The sequence below is a fragment of the Aulonocara stuartgranti genome (genome assembly GCF_965226115.1).
Source record: "Aulonocara stuartgranti genome assembly, chromosome: 23".
Taxonomy (NCBI): domain Eukaryota; kingdom Metazoa; phylum Chordata; class Actinopteri; order Cichliformes; family Cichlidae; genus Aulonocara; species Aulonocara stuartgranti.
The window spans coordinates 9,179,041-9,201,334 of NC_138958.1; the positions used below are offsets into that span (position 1 = coordinate 9,179,041).

The 22,294-nt window shown below is 37.9% G+C and overlaps 2 protein-coding genes across 5 annotated transcripts in view; one reads left to right on the forward strand and one right to left on the reverse strand.

The window, feature by feature from the left end:
* Positions 1-722: 722 nt before the first annotated feature.
* anapc4 (anaphase promoting complex subunit 4) lies at positions 723-13,451 on the reverse strand. The gene is made up of 27 exons (XM_082525415.1): positions 13,165-13,451; positions 11,656-11,771; positions 11,446-11,551; positions 11,232-11,364; positions 11,071-11,145; positions 10,956-10,982; positions 10,816-10,860; positions 10,642-10,726; positions 9,513-9,620; positions 9,184-9,419; positions 8,984-9,026; positions 6,114-6,190; positions 5,925-6,025; positions 5,792-5,843; positions 5,647-5,702; positions 5,471-5,517; positions 5,201-5,257; positions 5,065-5,121; positions 4,852-4,945; positions 4,626-4,723; positions 4,460-4,521; positions 4,339-4,377; positions 4,137-4,238; positions 3,980-4,057; positions 3,688-3,855; positions 1,297-1,420; positions 723-1,095 (listed from the first exon to the last, which is right to left on the reverse strand). Exons 2-27 carry the CDS (start codon positions 11,761-11,763, stop codon positions 850-852), a joined length of 2,424 nt encoding a protein of 807 aa, XP_082381541.1. The 5' UTR covers positions 11,764-11,771; positions 13,165-13,451; the 3' UTR covers positions 723-849.
* A 3,885-nt stretch (positions 13,452-17,336) lies between these two features.
* palld (palladin, cytoskeletal associated protein) overlaps positions 17,337-22,294 on the forward strand; it is a 67,473-nt gene continuing 62,515 nt past the window's right edge. For all 4 annotated transcript variants that reach the window (XM_082525547.1, XM_082525549.1, XM_082525548.1 and 1 more), the window contains exons 1-2: positions 17,337-17,464; positions 19,482-20,474. In XM_082525547.1, the coding sequence (XP_082381673.1) occupies positions 19,483-20,474 (992 nt within the window). In that variant the 5' untranslated portion in view covers positions 17,337-17,464; position 19,482. The remainder of the gene's footprint in view (positions 17,465-19,481; positions 20,475-22,294) is intronic.

Consider the following 22,294-nt stretch of genomic DNA (forward strand, 5'->3'; position numbering starts at 1 on the left):
ACTACACCGTTATAGATATGGATCGAAAATTTGGCTAGAGAAACCACATTGTAACATATGAATGAACTCCTAAACGCAGGATTTTGAATGTTTATTTGTGATTTACTACATATTTACAACTAACCGCCTGGGTACAGTCTTATACATTTATAACTACTGGGATACAGAGTTCAAATATCTAATAATTCTGAAAAAAAAAATTAACTTGCTGATCAGATGTAGATCGCTTTGTAGGCCTGCTGCTTCTGTTACCCTCCAATTATGGAGTATCCTCAGATTTTTTTAAGGACATGCTGCACACTATGCCAAGATAAATTTACATTTTATGCTCGTTAAACAGTCTTTTTTTTTTTTTTTTGCCTTTTTCACAGTATCAGTTAATAAATGGGAACAGATTAAATGCTTGGACATTGGCTGCTTTTTCATTCAAAGAAAAAGGCCTTCAGAACTTTTGCTCAATTTGTAAATTACTAAAAATCAAAAAATTACAAGGTCTTACAAGGGATTGTTAAAGACTTTTACATAGCAGTGTAAAATTAAATACTAGCCTTCATCTTCTGATAATCTGATGACAAAACTTTTAAAGTATTATTATTAAGGTATAATTGAGAACTTTATGTAAAAAAAGGATCCAAATATTTTTAAATAATGCTCGCTGTGGGTCCCCTGTGGGACCCCATTAAAAAATACTAGTCAAGATAAAGCAAACATGAGAATATAGCTTTATTTTTACATCTTCATTTATTTATTTATTTATTTTTTACAAATGCTGTGAAAAACTACAACAATAACAGCAAAATGTAAGTAACAAAAAAGAAAGCTGTAGATTAATTTATTGGAGATAGCTTCTCAGCTATCCAGGGCCTCTTCTGATTCCAGGTGCTCCTTAGATTTTTGAAAAACACCTTCTCCCTCTTCCTGCTCTCCAGCCCCACCTTCAGCCTCCAAATTCTCCTCCTCTCCTTGTCCCTGGCTGCTCATGGTAGCTTCCAGTCCTTCCTGATCAGCACTGGCATTTTGTGAGTCAGCTCCCTCCTCATCCTCATCTTCCACATCCATCTCAAAAACACGTATGTGCCTCAGATTGGTACTTAGCTGTCGGGAAAGAAAAAGTAAATGTTTGGCCACAGTCCACAATATTCATTCACTGGAATTCCCCCACTGCCGGAGAAACATGAGAAGACTGAAAATGGCTTAAACGACATTAGACTGATCACTGAAAAACACAGCAGTGCAGATGACTCATGATATCGTGAAACAAAATCCACATAAACTAAATATAATGTGAATTCTTACCACACAGGCCACTTTGCGGATTCCATTAACAGCTACAAACTGGGCTTTCATGTTTTCCAGTTCACGCCACTGATTACCCAACACCAGGCCTTGGGACGGGATGGAACTGCTCTGTTGGTCCAGCCTGTAAATATATGCCAAGGTTAGATGTGCACTTTAAAGTTAAAGTTTTAGCTTTACAACATGTCATAAACCAACTACATTTACATTTAAGTACTTCCAAAAGATTTAATAAAATAGTACTTAATAATCTGTGAATATGCGAGTAGTTTATAAGTGATATAATATATGTATACACTTTTGAGGTTCAGCACCTTAAAATTGGTGGTTTAATTAGATAAACACAACAAACATGGTTGTGACTACCAGCAATGCTATGTCATTGGTTATGGTTTGAGAGCAATGTGATTATCAAGGTTATCAAACTATGAGCACTGGACAATTTTCGGGGCGTGGGGAGAATTTTTGTTTATGAGTCATTCATAGATTCGTGGCGTTACAGGTACGGCAACTTCGACAAGTGTCCTGACAAAAAAACAGCAGGAGCTGATCAGTGTCTCACATGCCTCAGCTCTGCTTTGTTGGTCAAGAAACTGGACCGCTTCACTATGTGTGTACTTGTTGGTAATTTTTAGAGCATTTTCATGGGTTATCTTAATAATATCGTGGCTTGTTATGTGCTATAGACTAGGGCTGCTCAATTAATCGAATTTTAATCACGATTACGATCTGGGCTTTCAACGATCATTAAAAATGACTGAGCCGATTATTAGCCCCTCCCTAATTTATCCGCGACACCTTAAAGGCCGGTCCGTGAAAATATTGTCGGGCATAAACCGGTCCGTGGCGCAAAAAAGGTTGGAGACCGCTGATTAAGAGGACCCGAGGGAAGCTCGGAAAGCTAAGCAGAAGTTATTTGGAGAGAAGAGTGACTGCCGTTGGTTGAAAAGAGAGGTAAAAAAAACTTCAGTGGTGTTGCACACTATTTTATATTATTTTTTAAAGTCATTGTTAACCCTTTAAAGCCGGTCAGAGCTGCACGCTCCTCCCTGTAGAACCTGAACCGTGTAAGCTAGTGCAATAATTTGTTTTGCATATGAATCCGGAGGAGTTGTACTTACATCTGATGCCATCAGCTCTCGGTCACGGTTTCCTTCCACATATAGCTTTGCAAAAATTGCATAAAAAGCGCTTGCAGGAACAAAAACATAATATTCCAGAAACACGCTTTGCCGATCTGATCAGCTGTTCGTAACACTTCCCACATTGAAACAGACGTCAGCGCGAACTATCACATGTCCGCCATTTCCTGGCCGAAACCGGAAGTGACGTCATTTTCGCGGAAATGTAGTTTTTTACTTGTAGGCCTTAAAAGCCTATACTGGTCATGTTTGACTTTTCTGAATAGTTGCTGGGATGCTTAGAACTCAAACTTCACTGCTGGAAATAGTTTATTTTGATGCACATGCTGTTTTCTTTGCAAATTTGCATCATAGGATTGTTTTTTTTGGTTTTTCCTGCAGTGTATAAAAATTGGTGTATCTCCAAAATAAAACTATGAAGACACTCAAAATAAGTTTCCTGTTGTTGTAAACTATTTTGTGCAACTTTTTTTGTATTTAAAGTTTTGAGGGATAAGCCTCTTAAATTTCTCCAAGTAGAAATATATGTAAAAAAAACAAAAACGATTTTCAATTTTTTTGTAGTTTATTGCACTTTTTTGCAATTAATGTAGTTACTATGGACTTAATGCATACATATTATTAAAATATGGGCTATAACAGTTGTATAGCAACTTGAAATGCTCCCACAAATGGCACTACAACATGTAAAAAAAAATATATAATCTCTGGCGGACTTGGTTCTATAGTAGGTCTTAAAGGGTTAAATAAATATCGTCAAATAATCGAGATCTCAATTTCAGTAAAAATAATCGTGATTATCATTTTTGCCATAATCGAGCAGCCCTACTATAGACCAAGAAGTTTGTTCAGTGCTTCAGTTTTGGTGTGCGAAAATATGTAATCTAAAAATTGATTTAATAAAAGTAAAACAATGGAAGGCTGTCCAGGCAATGTTCAAAAAGGAATGTTGGTACTACTTTTGTAGAGCAAACAGTAACAAAATTACAAATCCACTTATTCCTTACTTCAAATAAAAGTAGGGTGTTTTATATTTGAGGTGGGCCGTTCAAGTTCTAATTTGGGATGCAAGAAAAAGGTAATCAACCTACAGACTGCACCTGGATGGGACTCGCTGGTGTTCCTAGAGTGTTTGCGTTGATGATGTATGTGTCATGTACCTGTGTATCTGCATTTTTTTTTTAAATGTCAGAAAAAGATTTATAATTATTAAATGAAGATAAATCAAAAAAAATTCGTAAACACAAACCTCAGGTTTGGCTCCCAGTTGAATTCTGTCTCGCAGCTTAAGCTGGAAGAAATTGGAATTTGAGCAAGGACACGCATGGCGTTGAGTTCTTCAGATCCTTGTAAGACCACAGTTAGCATTTCATCGTCATAAAAACGAGCATCCAGGTAGCTGTAAAAATAATGAGACCTGACAAAAAAAAAAAAACACACCTTAAAATCTTTTGGCCTTGCATAAACACCTTTCACATAAACACATTTCTTTGCGTTTATATCTGTTAATACAGTAAAGGAACAACATAAACGTGACTCACTGGTCTGCAGCATTTCCATCATCCCCACTGTCAAGGTGATGGGTGAGATTAATCGACATGACGCTGTTTGGGATAGGTCTGCAGAAATATAAAACAAATGAGGTTAGAAATGAAAAGCAAATATCTAAAAAGTACTTACTGAATTACAGAAATGTACCTGTTTGGGTCAGTTCCTCTGCGTAACAGGTAGAGTTTGTGGGGTGAAATCTCTGGCATGCAAAACACAACATAATGCATTTTGGCCTTTTTGTCATTCCACCTATAGGTTGACAAATGAATAACATTAATTAAAACCCCATCTTGCTTTTACAGATAAAAAAAAAACAAAAAAAACTGCATGATGTTTGTGTTTTACATACAAAGATGGAAGTTCAAAAAGCCGAGGAGTGTTTTCGGAGCTAAAAAACAGGTAAATACAAATTTAGTCTCAGTGTATGGCTTATATTTAAAATACAACAGATTTTACACATAAGATTATACCTCTCTGGCACGTTGTACAAGGGCAAAAAGATGGCTTGTTTTACCGACTTTCCAATTACTTCCTACACACAAAGAAACAAAACAATTAAGAGGAGAGAGGACACAACATTGCCAGCCAGCCTTATATTTTGAATGACTGCAGAAATCTACAGTGCACAAAACTTACTGCGGGTTTCTGTAGACAATCCTCAATCACATTCTCCATCATCCTCTTGACAAAGTGCAAAGACTTTTGGGGATATGAAGGAAACAGCAAAGGGCTCCCTAAATAAACCAATGAAACATTTAATCAGGTAACTAACAGGTATTTTGAGTACAATCAACATTTAAGTAGTTTCACGCAAAACAAAGAATTTAACCCAACTCCGAAACGCACAAAGGTGATAATTCACCTTTCAGGTGTGTGCTGTCCTGTAAAAACTTCAACCACTGGTTCCCCTTTGTGTTGGGTGGAGACACAAGGTCCTCATCTTCGTCCTTCAGGTACTGTAAATGTTATTAGGAAAGACAAACCACTATGCGGTCAAGCAGGAGTTCCATTAAAAACAAACAAATAAACAAACAAAAAAAGACCAGCTAAAGATAAACAGTACAAAACCATTTACCTGTCCAACTCGTTCTACGTTGAAGTACTTCCCTTTACGACCGAAGAGTTCCTCATTCTGTTAAACCACATTAAATTAAAAAGTTAAAAAAGTCTTTAAACTTATTAGCATGTTTCTGATATTATGCTGAGCTCACCTCACTAAAATGCTCAGACAAGAAGTCAGCAACAAAGGCAATGTCCTTCTGAGTCATCTAAGGAGTTAAACAACATGTTTAGATAAATAATGGATGTTAAAATAATCCCATGAACACTTAAATCAAAATAACATTATTTCTAACATTATTTTCCTTATGTCAATTTGTGCAATTAATTTGCTGGGATGTAGATTACCATACATTGAACAGGAGGAACGGTTTGTTAACTGCTTCTAGTAAACATTTAATAAATAAAAAAATAAAGCTCACCTTATTGAGTTCTGGTGGCACATGCTCCTCACACATTCTGAGCATTGCTGTGGGAAAGCAAAAAGTGTGTGAGCATATAAACAGTAATTTCAAATCTATAAATAAGACCATACATGCACAATAATTATTTTAAATGTTTCAAGATCAACAATTCTTTTTTTTTTTTTATTTCTTACCTACATACAGCCAACGGAAAAAGGCCTTAAAGTTTTTCATACTCTTGTCAATCACCCTAAATGGCAAAAAAACTTATTATACTTGAAAACAGAAGCACTAATTCTAAAAAACATGTGCATTACTCAATTACGGTCCTGAACTTACTGCAGAAGTTCATTTGCTTTCAGGGAAAAGGATCCAACTGCTGTGATAGCGCCTAAAATAAAATAAAATACACACATGTGACTACTGACATAAAAAACCTCTTTTAAATCATTGTGCATGTCCTGAAATGCACCTTCTATAGCTGCTGCATCCAAGCCGAGGGGCTCAAACTTTTGTTTCCACAGGGCCATTCCTTTCACCTCACTGAGGTGATATAACAGAGCCTCTGAGCCACTGCAGCCAGCAAAAGAGAGCGACAGATTTAAAATGACAACCAGTCAAAGGGTAGGGCAGCCATGATGAAAAGTAAAAGACAAAATACCTCTGCAGGTGGCTTATTACTAGCTTCTGGATGCTGGAATAGGAAGACTCAATGGACTGTCCAAGCTTCTTCAATCCCTGTAATAGAAATCAATTTTAAATAAAAAAAACCCCATCATTTTCAACTTCTCACAAACTCGTATACCTTAATGCTTCTTAAGCCGTTTTTAGACATTGGAGACAAAACATTGCTGGCTTCATCAATATGTTAAGGTGACGGTATTCTGCCAACTGGACAAAAAGCCCCTTTTTACATAATTTACCTGAAGCCTTGATTTGGATAATTTCACAGCACTGAGAGAATGGCACACAGTACTCACACCTATCCTATGAGTTGTGAGAGTACTGAAAGTGACATCTAACCATGTCAGAGTTTCAGTAGTAGGTTATTATAAAAATTACAGATGTCACAGCCTATACAGATACACACTTAATTTGCTTATTAGACATGAGCTACAGCATGGCAGCTTATTATAGTGCTTAGAGTGTGACTCAGACAGTGATATACACAATGTTATTTGCTGTTACATCCCTTCTCCATGTTAGGAATGATTTGTTATTTATTTAAGCCATGGGAGTTGTGTCAGATAAGTAAAAGAATGCATGATTCTTTCACTTCTGAATAGACACTGCTGCTGTGTGACACTTCAGCTTTGTTATAAGCTCAGGAGAAAGACTTCTAGAAACAGCTGGATGCAAAAAACTAAAATAACACTAGAGTTTAATCTAAACTGTCTTTACCATAAATGTATGGCAAAGCTGAGTTTAGGTAGGTCTGTGTGTTAGGTTTATTTGTTTATTTATCTTTATTTAACCAGGAAGTAACATGGCACTGCTCATTGCAGGGGCCATGCACAATTGACATATTTAAAGTGCAACAGATAAACAAGATAGCATACAATACACAAATAACCCAGGCTTCTCAAGAAAAACAATATGTTCCCCGGGATGCTTGCACTCACACGCTTATCATGGGCATGAATGTCATGGTAATTTAGGACTTTAATGATTTCTCTGAACTGTTCTTTTTCCAGGGTGGAGTAATTACACGGCATACATCTTTAACAACTTTAAAAAACAAGAATCAGCTTGCAATCCCTTAAGACACATGCTATGATACATTAAGATCTGATGGAAGCAAATATTACAATGATGGAAACAGATTGGTTAAATATGTATAAAACAAGTGCCAGCACCTACAGATCTGCTCAGTGGAGACAATTTTTTTTTAATGGAGGATGAAATTTATTTTTCACTCCAAAAAGAAAATTTGTGCAAGACCAGATGAGAAAATCTGGTAACCCAGTAACACAAACAATAAGGACAAGGCTGGATAATACCAGTCGTTGGGGAGTGGCTGGCCATTGTAAAAGGATATTTCTGAAATGGAAAGATTCAACTTTAGAGATTTAACTCTTCTTGTCAGAATTGGTTCAGTTCGTTTTAAATTGGTTGGGTTCCTGGCAGGTCCACAGATTTTCCACAGGTCAGAGCTTGTGGAAGGCCATTTCAGAAGAAGCCTGCTTTATCCATTTCAAAACCAGTTCTGATGTGTATTTGGGGTCATTGTCCTACTGGACCACCCAACTTTGCCCAAGTTTCAACCATCTAGCTGTTGATTTTAGGTGAAGCTGAAGAATTGGAAGGTAGTGTTCCTGTTAAACGGGAGTTTTTCCTTACCACTGTCGCCAAGTGCTTACTCATAGGGGGGTTTTCCCTGTATTGTATACAGAGAAATATTAAGCGCCTCAAGAAGACTGCTGCTGTGATTTAGCACTATATAAATAAAATTTTATTTTATTTATACTGTACTGCCAAAAGTATTAATTCATCTGCCTTGACATGCATATGGCCATACCTACAGGGTGATAGGTTTGTAGCTTGAACCCATCCGCCCCTAGATGGTTCATCCTAGATAACACGGTGAGGAAGTCCTGCAGTTCATCTAAACAAAGAGCACTTAGACTAGAACAGACGCAACTACGTTAATCCTACCATAAAACAATAAGACACGGTATGACCTCTCGTGCTCCCAAAGTGCTGTCTAATACACACAAAGTTTGCAGACTATCAAGGATCAAAACCTCTACCAATCTACAACTAATTACAAAACTCTAAGCATATATAAGTAAATATTTCTAAGCATAAATGACAATCAACAATACAAATCTAACACAGGGCATAACATGATATCGGCCCATCCTTTGCAGCTATAACAGTTTCATCTGTTATAGCTGAGAAGAGGTTAATAAACCTCAAGTTAAAATACATTATAGAATATTCAGCATCACTTATTAAGAGTTAAGTGAATATGCCTATGTGAGTCTGTATGTATTTTGACCCTGTGTGAAAACCTAAAATAAATTTTACACCCGATTTTTGTTTTTTTTTAAGTCATTAAAGACGTATGCTTTCCAATCATTCCTCACTGGAAAAAGAACAGTGCAAAGAAATCATTAAAAGTCAAAAATTACCATGACATTCATCCCCATGTATACTTCTGACCACAACTGAAAGTGTATTTAAGTTTGGCTCCTTCAAAGTTTTCCATGTCCAAAGTCCACAGAGGGAAAATTATGGCAAAAAGCAACTGTTTGAAGGAGTGTTGGAGCTGAGACGGAGCAAGGTACAGAGGTAAACTGAAAGTTTACCCAGTATCACTTATGTATGCCAGTATATGAACTGAAATGCAGAAATTTGTGTTGTTCAGACCATTTAATGTATATATAATGAGACACATTCACAGTTTTGTTACTAAAATGCTAAAAAAGTTACTAACTAATAGGAATAGAAACTAATATAGGAAAAGACACATTTATGTGCTGCCACATTAGCAGAAGAGTCCATGAAGAAAAGGGACTGTAGCCTCACCTTGACTGTCAGCTGGTTCATGAGAAGAGCCTGCAGTTCAGGGCTGCAAGTAAAAAAAGAGAGCAGTCTGGCATGATTTACCTCAAACTGCTGCAGAACAACACGCTGAGTTAGCAGCTCAAGATGTGTTGCTACCATCTACAGGACACTCTAGACATTGCAAATCCAAACAGCAGAAAAAAAACGTAATTCTGTCCCACCTGGACTGCCCCCACAGTAGAAGCTCCAGAAACTCATCTTGAACTTGAGTGCTTGTGTTCTTTTCCTGCACAAACTTAGTGAGTCGAAGATCCATCTGCATGAGGATGTCTTCCCACGCCTCACACATACAGGTAAGTGAGAGGTGCAGGTATTGCAGTAGGGTGGAGATGTGGGTGAACTTGCGTGCCATCCTGGTGACCTCAGGCAGGCAATCTGACAACAACCCTGTGTCCAGCTGGAAGAAGAAGACATCGGTTTAAGAGAAATTTAGGTAAAAGCAGAGAGGATGTCAGAAAATGGAAAAGCGAAGTCAAACAATCCGTCTCACCTGAACATAGCAGATCTCTGGGTTGTCGTCAGCAGATCTGACTTCTGTGATGACAGACAGAGACTTAAGATCACTGGACAGACTCAGGCTCCGGCACGTTCCCAAAACCTGCAGGGTGTTGTTACGGCAACAAAAGCAGCAAAAGTTTAATCAATATTATTTTTGTGCAATTTAGATAGTAATTTGTGGGATTTATTGTTTCACCATTTAAAGTGGACCATAGGGGATTCTTTCCCTCATTTTCTGTCACATAGCTACTGGTAATGGTAGATGCCCATACTAAATAAGGCCAAAGTTTTAAATAATAAGGTCAGCATGGTTTTAATAGTCCATTTCAGACAGTCTTCTTTTTATTTGTGGCTCTTTATGATGTCAAAGAGAGGCAATGTCTGAAATATGGTCACCCCAGACACAAAGCCCTGGTTCTGAGCTGTGAGCATAGTTCACACTGTCTGTTTATGAGTGTCCACTAATCAGTAGAAAGTTGGCTTAAAGGGAAGCGGTCCTAAAATAGTTTGCTTTTGACATGAAGTCTGACGTTAAATTGTTAATTCTGGTGGCTAATACCTGCCCAGTGAGGAAGACAGGGTTTACCTCTATCCATACCACTTTGGAGCTCTTGTGCTAATAATGTGGCAAAACCAATTTTCTGCATTGCATATAGGCTTAATAGTACATTTCTTTCTGTTTCGTTACATTTCTCACACAGCTGATGTTTACATTATATGAGCTGCTGGTGCTGCAATAACATACGCTTACATTTAGGGGGTGTAACAGTCCTTCAGATCTACAGTTTCTCTTCTGGATTTTCTTTGGCAAGGCAGAATATCAAAAGCAACTCACAGGCCTGCTCACTTTATCAGAACTGGATCATGAACAAAAAAATAAACTCCATCTGATGTACTTATAGCTTTTACCAGATTAGCATGCTTAGCACAGCTCTACATCTATATCATTTAGGGCTGTCACAATATCTGATTATTGCTGATATCATAACATTCTTATTAAACTCAAAATAAAAAGACATTTTGAAAAGCGTCCTTTGGTCTTCCTTCACTTGGAAGCCACTTAATGAAAATGTCATCAGTGTAAAGTAGATTTACAAGCAAACAAGCAAAAAAAGCCTTACCCCTTCCAGCGTGGCAATCCTGTACATGCCATAGGCATAAAGCTCCACAAAGCTTGCATTTCCTCCCAGAACAAGTATGTTCAGCCTGCATGGAAACAACATAAGGTGGTGAAATCATTTACAAAGCACAGTGCATTTGAGATACAACTGTTTGTTCATGTACTGATTATTTACCGGACTTCCCCCAGGAGTTTAAGTATCTCATCAGATTTTTCCTCACTGTGAAAGAGATAGAAAAATAGACTCAGCTGCTACAAGGAATGATCAAATCACACATTGGATAACAGCTTCATTTTATTAAAATGTTTTCCCACCTGAAGATCTTTGAAGTTGTACTATAGCTGGAAAAAAAAAGTTTGGACAAATATTAATAATTCATCCAAGGAGCTGTTTTCTTATAATTGCATGTGCCATTAATATTGCAGTTACCTCTTGGGGAGAGTTGGTAGTTTGGGAAGAAAGAGTTTGGATTCATCCTCAGAGTTGTAAAAAGAGCTGAGGGCACTGAAACACATCAAAACAATCACTCTCATTATTCTACACACCCTCCACACCATTGGCTTGGTTCCTGAGCCTCAATCGATGCATACCTGCTCTCCTCAATCACCTCCATCCAGTGCATGCAAGTTACAGGACTTTGCATAGGAAACACATGGAGGATCTCTGCTTTCTCAACATCACACAGGACTACCTGCTTAGTGTCTCCAAGACTGAATGCCAAAACTGAAGAGAGGATATATTACATCATGATTCCATCAAACACATGACTAAAAAAAGCAAAAGATGCGCACAGTCACTCCTTACTTTTGCCATCTGGTCTCCAGGCAATCGCTGTGATCTCCTTGCCAGTATACTCACTGGGTGGTAGGGTCCATACACGCTGGAAACCAGCCAAGCGGTGAAGCAGCAACTATGGAAAAACATAAGCCAAGTATTTAAAGTATTAAAAAGCACACACACACACACACACACAGAATACTGAGCTGTGTTTCAGAATAATTGTTTTAATATTACCTCTCCAGTTGTGTTGGCCAGAGCAATCAGATCCCTCTTTGGAGACCATGCCATACACAGTACAGGGTTAGGAAGTTGCTTCTCTCCTACTTGCCGGAAGGCAGGCATTTTGTTGGCTGAAAAAATGTTAATAAAAATACTTGAAAAACACACTTTTTGTTAAGCGTTTCGTGAACGTTTTCTCTGTACAGTTTTGCTTTTATTTGTGTCAAAGCCAAAAAAATCAGCTGAGCTTTTGTTGAAGAATGACACTACTGTGCTTAAGTCAAACTCTTTATTGGACAGCAGAAACAAATAGTATGTTCATTACCTCCCTTGAAAAAATATAAATTTTTCACTGTGATACTGATCAACAATATTATTACAATTCACAAATCAGACACTACTATCAATCAGTTATTTGCAAAAAGTATATTAACCTAATTAATTAACAGCTTCAATTTTTTTAGCTACTTAATTGTATTATTAGTGTTGTTGAAGGAAAAACTAAAGTCAGGTATCTTAGTTTATTTAAAAAATTAAATAAAACATATAGCCTGCAGATAACATACTCATTGTAACTGTCCAAAGAAAAAGTTTCTGCAGTGAACCAAAGTTTTTGTACAGGTATTTCGGGGAGAAGACAGTTAGGGGTCTTTGAGAAAAGGTAGCAGGGGAGATTAGCCTCTTCACACCACTAGCTTTTAACTTTTGGTGACCCCCTTTTCTCCCTTGAAAACAAGATGAATCCACAAGTTTGATTTGGCAGATTTTGCACCAGATGTAACGCTCTCACTTACCAGGGAGCTTTAAAATAAGGTAAATGTGGTAACCACTACATAACACTCACGCCACTTTCAGTTGAATACTGAACTGGCCCTTGTACTGGGGTGTCATATCAAAGTACCTTGAGGCAACTGCTGTTGTGATTTGGCACTATATGATTAAAACTGAATTGAATTTAAAATTGAATGTCTTTATGATTCAAAAAAACTGAAACTAAATCTAAAAATACTTTGAACTTTTTAAAGGAAAAAAAAAAGTAAAGCAGAGTATTTTGAAAAACTGCAGTAATTTCTGACATAACTGCAATTTTTTACCCACTGCAACGGCATCCAGTGGGTCACTACTGTTCCTTGGGAGTTATGCTTAACACCCAGGCCAAAGAGGGCAAGTGGAGCCAAACCATGCCCGTAAAATGATCTCATACGCCAAAAAAGATCCCCTTAAACACAGTGTCAAAAGATTCAGAACTTTTCTTTAAGTTGTCACAAATCTGTATCTGTGGACCTCTAATATGATTATGGAGATCGTATTAAACACCACTGTTATAGTGCAGTGATTAAGATAAACAGATTCACTGACTGATACGGACTGATTCTTTATAGTTTTCTGACAGGTTCCTGAACCTCATGAGGTTACTTCTTATGATCTCTGTTAAAAACAGCCAGGCATTAAAAAATAAAAATAAATAAAATATCTAAACCTAATCCACAACCTAAATCTAAACTAAACTGAAGCTTCACTTACCGTTTAAAGCTGACAGATGAGATCTTTCTGTTCCACTGATATTATGCTAGCGGTTTTGCTAGCAAGCTAATGCAGAAAGAAGGCCATGGATAATATTTTTTATGATTTAGGACATTACAAGCGGAGAAATATGATAACCATAATACGCCACAGTGAGTTCCAAATTGTCTTGCGCCGCCGAAATTTTAATTTTAATACGGCTTCGCGATGTTTTTACAACTACGCGGACGCCGCCATTTTTTTTCTTTTAACCAATCATTGCGGAGCGACGGCGGAAAGCAAGGGACAAATTTACTAAGAGAGAAACGCAATTTAATGAAACTTGAAATGACAACTGGAAAAGTGCAGATGGCACAAAGTTGTACTTCTCATTTATCTCCTCTGATGATTTAAAATGTTTGTACAAACTAATGAGCTGCATCGATTACATTGAATGCTGGATTTATCAAATGTTTTTAGAACAAACACAAATACGTGTTGTTTGTCCAAAAAGTCAAAAACAAAAACTTTCTTCTTATTTGTCATCAGTTTTTCTGAAACACAGTGAGCAAGTCAGGAACCTTGGCATAATTTTGGACAATGATCTCAGTTTTGACAATCACATCAATAAGGTTACCTTAACTAAAATATATATCTAAGGTTAGAAAATTCCCATCACAAGCTGAGTCTGAGAAATTGGTCCATGTGTTCACATCAGGTAGGTTAGATTATTGCAATGCGATTTTTTTTTTTTACCTCTCAGGTCATTAGATTTAGACTTTTTAACTGTTCTTAGAATCAGATCTAAGTATGCTAAAGGTAGGTCCAGTTATTGTGGCCCTATTCTTTGGAACAAGCTACCCGCTGATTTGAGACCAATTTGTATGCACATTCAAAAACACAGTAAAAACCTTTCTATTCACACAGTCCTACAATTTATAAGTTTGTTTGTTTTTTTACATTTTTCTTTTACATTTTGTTTTGTTCTGCTTTGCTGTTTTCACTGCCTTAGGGCACTTTAAACCTACATAGTTATTAATATTTTTTCATTTTCTATTTTAAGCATGTCGACTTTTCATGTAATGAAATGTGCTATATATAATTGTCATTGTCATTGTTATATGCAACACATGGCTCTTTCTGTATTGTTATAAAACAACTAAAAAAAAGCAGAGACTTGTAAATTTTATGTCTGTATTGTTTAATGATTGAAGTTAATGAGTCTAAAAACAACTGAAGACTGAAGCAAACAGTTTTAGCACTTAAAAAAGCAGACAGATGTGCAAAGCCATTTTAAATTGACACTGAAGAGTTTTAGCCATTCTTAATCTTCAGGAATCCATTGCAAAGAAACTGTTTTGTGTTGTGCACATTCACTTATGCACGTTTTAACATGTCTGTTTTTGTGCAGCAGTAGAACCAGTAGAAACACTTCAGCTGTAATAAATAACTCAGGTGCTTTTGACCTCCTGGGTGTATACCTGGTTTACTTATGGGAAACATTTTCATTATTTTGTGTCAAAAGAACAACCTTTTAATTCTCTGTTGCATTAATCTTTTGGATTCATGTGTGTAGTAGTTCTGGTTTCCTTTCACATGTTTGAGTTTTGGCTCCTGATTTTTTTAATATCCTTTCTTTTATTCCTAGTGTCTCATGTACTTCCTTGTCTTTGTTTCCATCTGTTTTGTCGTAGTCTTAGTTTTCTTCCCTACCTTTTTTCTGACATTTTCTGTTTTCTTTGATTGTCTGCCTTGACCTCATTCGTTTTACATGTGTTGAGTGAGTCCTGTATTGTCTTGTCAGTTTGTCTGTCCCTGTTTGGCCCTGTGTGCTTTCAAACTCCTTGTGTGTTCCTGGATTGCTGTTTTGTATTAGACAAGTACTTTTGTAAGTTGTTTTTAGCTGTTAGAAGCCCTTTAAGAATTAATCTTACCCCAGTGGCTTAATGTTATACAAAATTAGACATTACATAATTATACATAGATGTGTTGATATTTCTAAGCATTAGCAAATGATGTCTATGTCTGACCATTTACCTATAACCAAAACACTGTAAATATAATTTATGATGGAAGACCTTTTGCACACATGGTAGCCTATAAAGGATTCCTGGAAATGTTCCATGGCTATTCTTACATACAGTAGACCACAAACTGTAATGCATAGAAGTCATTGCTAAATAATGTGGTTATTTTTAAATGATACCTTACAAAGTTATTGCTAAGTGGGGTAGGATGACAAGCAAGTTGAATGTAAGATTACTCATTAGCTGGTGTGTCTGTGCGTGCAGACTAGATAGTTATTACAGAGGAAATTCCTTCCAGACTTATCGCCTACTCTTGACTGTAATCAGTGGATTGATGAAGAACCAGAATAGCTCTGAGAGCACAAAATGTGATAGTGGCCCATAAATAGATCAAGTGAGGCTGCATGGTCCTTCACTGTCTGCGTCTTTCTACCCCACTGTACTGGCCTTTCCGTTTTTGTCTCTCTAAAGGCACAGTTGACACATATATACCTTTTAGGGCTAATTATGGATCTCCATATATCTATACTCTACACTCACATACACAGTAAGAGTGGGTTTGTGTATGAGATAAATAGAGCCTTGAGTTTTTGAGAAAAGCACTATACAAATGCCCGTGTTCATTCCCAAGTGTACTGGCTAATATCTGTGGAGCTGATTACTGTTAATAAAGTCCTTTGAATGTACTGATAACATCCAAAGCAGGTGGTGAATGAACCAGGATATAAATAGTGTATTTCCTATACATAATTGAATAAATTTTTAAAAGGTGCCTTTGTGTACCATTACAGTAAAGCACAAAATGATCACTAGTCGCTATAACTGCAATTTTACTATTACTACCCATATGTACATATGTACATATATTTATATTTATAGATACATATATATTTAGTCATCTTTTCTCTTTTACCACGTCTCTCTAATATTTTGCTCTTTACTATTTTTCTATTTATTTTTTTATTTTATTTTATTATATTTTCTTCTACTGTACCATGCTGCTGAGTGACTGCTGCTCATCAAACACATTTCATTGTAATGTTGACCCTGTGCTAACTTGCATATGACAAATAAAACTGAAAACTGAAACATATGCATGGGCGCAGGTTAACAGTGTGCTACAGGACCTTGCAAGGTTGCAAGCAGATACTAGGTGAAGTTAATTGTGTTTTTGAAGTAATTATTAGTGCCAGTGGTTTGGCTAGGTGCAAACACGCAATTAGATGCACCCCACAAACACCACACAGTGTTTTTCTTTTGTTTAATCAAATAAGGAGTAAGAATGTTGCTGCTCTTTATTTCATATTGTTTATTTTTCTGACGCAGGTAGTTGGTCGCAATTGTTTCCTGTTTTATATTTCTGTGCATCTTGCTTTTGAACAATATGTATATATATCAAAAGCAACAACATCTGCTTATATGTTGTTTACCTCCACCCTGTAGCATTTGACACAGTATCTTGTGTCAAATGTACGGTGGCATTACCGTAGAGGCTATCAGCCCTGTGACAAGCAGTTGCCATCTTTCTCTGATGCCCTTAAAATGTAAGGAATTAAATTATGAATTTTGGAGCAATCACTTGCATTTAGACCTTTACTGCTATGTCTACAGTACTGACCTTGACTAAACTGAAGCTGAACCCTGAGCTTGACCCAAGTGTTGGTCCCAGGACCATTGTAGGATGCCATGCCTCTAGGCAAACCAGCTAGCGGAGGGTCTGGGGTCAGTGGGTCAGCTCAGTTGGGCATAGAGGCAACACTAACAAGTCACTTTAGTGTCAGATGGCTCTACTAGATAGAGAATGACATACTCTGCAGGATGCATATTATTTATCTTGACTACACAGATTAGTTGGTGTTGTAAACCTACTGGTAAGGGCTTATAGGAGTACACTGCAGGTGTGCAATCTGAAGTATTATAACAGCATGGCTTTACAGTTTTTAATTAACAAATACTGGTTCAGTATAAAAATGTCACCGCCGCCTCCTGTTCCCCTGGACTACCTCAACACTATCTCTTCGTGCCAGTATTCTGGCTGTGAAACCTGAGCCAGGGGCCAAATATAGCCCCACACAGTGAGCAGTTAGGGACCGGGACAGATGGGACAGCAGGCCACTGCAGAGGCAGTACGCTATTGGACCCTGAACCCGAGAGATCCTGCTGCCTGCCTGACTAATAAGGCTGCTCTTCTGGAAAGAGAAGCTTCTTTTTCGACTCATTCTTACTTAAACAAGACAAACCTGGACCCACAAAACCAGGAGAGAGCAAATAGAGGACGAACAGAACACCCGAAGGTATGCTTTCTTCTGTTTTCGGTGCTTTATGTTTATGTTTCTTTATTATTTATCAAGTGTGTGACTGAAATCATTTAATCTGACAGTGACAGTAACAGTACAGCTGTTTTTAAATATAGTCTCTCAGTCAGATTCAAGCATCATGTATACAGTATCCCCTCTGACATGTTTTTAAGAGCATTTTGATTCCCTCTCACTCTGAAGAATTTGTGCTGTTATTTATACCATTGTGAGATTGTAAAATAATGTAAAACATGAACTGTAGAAAAGATAAGGAGGTAGCAGTAACTTGGGCAGCAATGGCAGTTATTAACATTTGTCAGCCAAACCCAGTGTTTATTCATATTTAATTATCACTGCGCTGCTGCTGCTGTTGCCTTTGGGACACTGTCCAGGTTTAGTCCTTTGCCATAAGTGTATTTTGTGCAAGTGCAGCTATACCTGTGTGTGTTTAAAGGTAGCAACCTCTCCCCCGTGCTTGGGGTGTGTGGGGTTGCAGTGTTGCTGTGAAACATAGCCCAGGGGATTAAAAATAACAACAGCTGGTCTTCAGGACGCCATGAGGCCCTGAGTGTTACACAGCGTCTTATATGTAACTACATCAACAGTTTTACAATATGCATACATACATCTAGGTTTGATGTCGCCATAGAGATCAGAGCTGAAGCAACACTCCTCTTTTAAACTACATGTGAAAGTGATCCATTGTCCATTCACATGAATAGACGCCAGTAAGCTCCAGTTTTGACTAGAGCAAACTCACATATAAAGAAGCATCATATGAAAAAAATCACGTATTCTGGCACAATATGGAGAAGTTGGAGTAGACTGGCGACAAATAGACTGTATTTACAGTAATTTGTATGCATTTTACCTTCTTACAAGCATAATAGGAAGTTAAAGTTACAAAGGCTATCACATGGTCTCATGTGATAGCCTTTGTTTTTCTTTTTCTATTCCAAAAATCATCATAATATGGGATGGGGTGAGGGTCAGTGGATAAAAATGCTCTACAATTCTGTTTAACTGACATTCTAGCAAATTAGATTTTTAACATCAATACCTTCATTAATCCATTCATAGTTTTAGCATATGATGGCAATATGGTAGTGGCATGTGTAGAAATGTCACCTCACAGTAAGAAGGATGATGGTTTGAACTTAATGGAACTTTGCGACCTTTCATTGTGGAGTTTGCATATCATACCTGCACCATATTTTTTAGGTGGAGGGTAATTGGTGGTTCTAAATTGGTCATAGACGTGGATATGAATGAGCTCTCGATTTTACGAATTTGTCAACTCTCACCTCATGACAGCTGGGATAGGCTCCAATATTCCCACAACCCTTGGATAAGCAGGAAATGCATTTATGTTATTGATCGCTCTTTGGCATACCATCATTGGACTGATGCTACTGTTACTTAAACTCCCAAACAATGTTTACATCAATGTCGAAAGAATCAGTGTATCCACAAAAATTATTTTTAAATTCACCTTTTCGTTTAGAAGGGCAGACATTTTTCTGGTTTATGAGCTCTTGGTGTTCATAAAAAGAGTATTCATATTAGTATTTATATCTATTATATGAACAAGTTTTAAAACAAATATAAAAGGTATTTCAGCCCTAACAGATGTAAGACAATCGCAGTCTCTGTGGAGGGGCAAAGGAACATGTGTGAGGAAAGTATAACACAGAACAGGGGCCCAGGATAAAATGTCCTGACAGGAGCGGGGTGAGTGAAAAATGTCAGTCATGCTCACTATGACTTCAGTAAAGGCCTTTGCTAATACCCACCAACTGTGTCCAAACAACACCAGCTTGACTCATGCTGCCTGCTATGTCTGCGTGAGCAAATGATACAGCATAGTAAAGTCTATTTTCTAAGCTGTCTTCTCTTCTGTGAGCTTATCATTTCCTTTTTCTTTTTTTTTTTTTTTACAGATGATTACAAACTGCACTGTCTGCTGTGTAAACATGTATAAATGGCTGGTTATGACATTTGCTGTGTATTTCAGGATGCAGGACGGGAGTTGGAATCAGCCACTCCCCATCTCACTGCTGCTAAAGGACCCGCCACCAGGCGCGACTTTGGAGGGTGATGGGGGCATATTTTCTGAGGCATCCTCTGATGGGGAACTCTACTTGGACTCAGTGACAGAACTGGATTCTGGAGATGGAGACTTTCCGGATCTTACCGCCTTCTTAAGTGCTGAAGAGATTAATCGTAGCCTGGACCTGGCCCGGGAGGCCTTTAATGATACATGCGAATCTGAAGATCCAGGTCCCTCTAATCCAACAGAAGTGGAGCAGGCTCTCCAATCTGTCCCCTCCCTTTCTGTGCCCTCACAAACTAGTGAAAACCTCACTTCAAGCCCAAACCTGCAGCATCAGACCAAATTCCCCAACTCAAATGATAATGCAGCAGTTAATGTTTCCTCCAGCCAGAATGCCCCCCTCAGTAAGCCTGTACATGTGTCCAGTGAGGCTCCATCCTGTGTTGAGAAGGCTGTACGTCACAAACCGATCCAACCAGTATATAAGCAGGATAAACCCAGGCTGGTTCATGAAAGCCTGGAGCTGAATGATCGAGTGGCTTCAGCCACGGAGTTCTGCAGCAGAGCTGCCACATTTATCGAGGAGCTCTCATCAATCTTTAAAGGTCCTGCTCATTCAGAGGCAAGGATGGAGGAGGATTCCTCCTCTCCTGATAGTGGTTATCTGACTCCAAGAAGCCAGCGGCCGGTCCCTCAGGGATCAGCCTCTGGTCCTTCTTTATCTCCTGGGCAACAAGAGGAAGCACAGTACAGCCAATCAGACACGGGCACTCAGCCTGGTGTCCCAGCAGGAGTGGCAGCTTCTTCAAGGTACCAAAATTCTGAAGCTCCAACAGTATACGGACCCCTGTCACCTCCTCGCTTTCTTCAGAAGCTGAAGAGTCAGGAGGTGGCAGAAGGGAGGCCCATTCGTCTGGAGTGCAGAGTCAGAGGAAATCCCCTGCCATTGGTCAGGTAGGTTTGGATGTCAGCCGGATTTTATTGTGCAGGTTGCATATGAAGGGTACCTGCTATTTTGTATATAATTATTGTATTTGGTTCCCTAATTTTATGGAGATTTTTAATTCATAGATTTTCAAGTTTAGTGCCATGAAAAAAAAGATCCACTTGTGTCTATTAGACTAAGATTTATTAAGCCAGCTCTCTTTTTAAAAGTAGATTTTAGTTGTATTGACTACCCATTAACTGAATAAGGACTGAGGCACTTCTGAATAAGGACAAGGATTCAAAAGAACTGTCTTCTTTTTTAGTTGCTTGCGGTTGACAATAATTTGTATTTTAAGTCTATTCCTTTAAAGTTGGCTGGTGAGACTAAAGAAACTAGAAGTTGTCCTTAGCTGTAGAAAACCGAGCAGAATTAAAGCTGGTTTGTTTTTCTGGATATTTTATAACCTCAAGTTGTTACCTTGTAAAAACTGTTGTATGAAGTCTGTGTACTGCCTTGGTACTTATGTGGTCACTTACACAAACATGATGTTTTCTTGGTTTAATTTGCTGTACTATATAATTATATAGCAAACTGACTGATCCTGGATTTTTGGGGCTGATGCCAAAACAATTAACGGGATTAAAAAATTCTTATCTCAGTATATCTTCTAATATTCTCAAAACTAATCCCCCCCCCCCCTTCCCCCAACCTGCGCTTTAGCTTAGCTGTGTTGCTACTCTGCTGCAGTTGCTGCAGAGTGTAAAGAAACAGATTCCTATTATCTCTATTTCATTATCTTAAATGTAGAAATCTCAGAGAACAAGAACTCAAAATGAAACAAACCACTGAATCAGTAGCACCAAGTATAACAAACATGCCCTTTGTAATTTGGTTAAAATAACCCTTTAAGGATAGTTTGACCCTAAGATGTTAAATCAGTATGTCTCAAGAATGCACTGACCTCTATATAACTGTCGTCTAAATCACAGTGTCAGTGATGCTCAACAGACCAACTGTCAGGATCCAGCCTCACTGGCCTGGCTGTTACTGATAAGGTGAGCGAGGGGTGCGAGTTGCCGATGTGTTGACAAGCAGGGGGGACTTCCACTCTGTGTAAGCACATTTGTCCTTTGGTACCTGTGCCAGATGAAGCAGAGACGCTGCTAATTTACGCCTGGATGAACTGTTATTGCTCTTGAGACGGCACCACTGGCCCCTGGTTACCAGTTCATCAGAAAACTAAAAATACACTCCTCTCTTGTTTCTGGATAAGTCATTCTCACATCTCAGTCCACACATTTGCTGTTTACTACAGAGACATACCTGAAGTAATTAAAGTTTCAGTCTGTTTGAAACATCAACATCCTTCTAATTCTTTAGCTTTTTCTTTTCTCACATTTGAACTAATAAACTTACATTTTTAGAACAGTTTCTTCAAGATTATTTTAACCTACTGGATAGAAACATTTTTTACTTCACAAAGTGCTTCTTTTAATCATTCTATTGCTTATATTAAGCTATCAAAGGTTACATGAAGCTTGAAAATCTGGATGTCTTGTGCATTACTGTACGTCAACTTCAGCTTCACTTAATGACAAAAAATTTAAGCAGGGTTGTCAGACTTATATTTGATCATTATTGGGTCAAATGGGCAAAAACATTGTCCGTATTTAATGAATCATCCATTTACGAAACAAATAGTTAAGAAAAATAAGTATTTCAACAGTGCCTGTTTTCCCACATTCAGATGTTCTCATTATATGTAGCATTAAAATGTATGGATCAGACTGGATCTACAAAAGGATGAAAAGGTGTTATGATCTAAAGTGGAATGAAATATCAATAA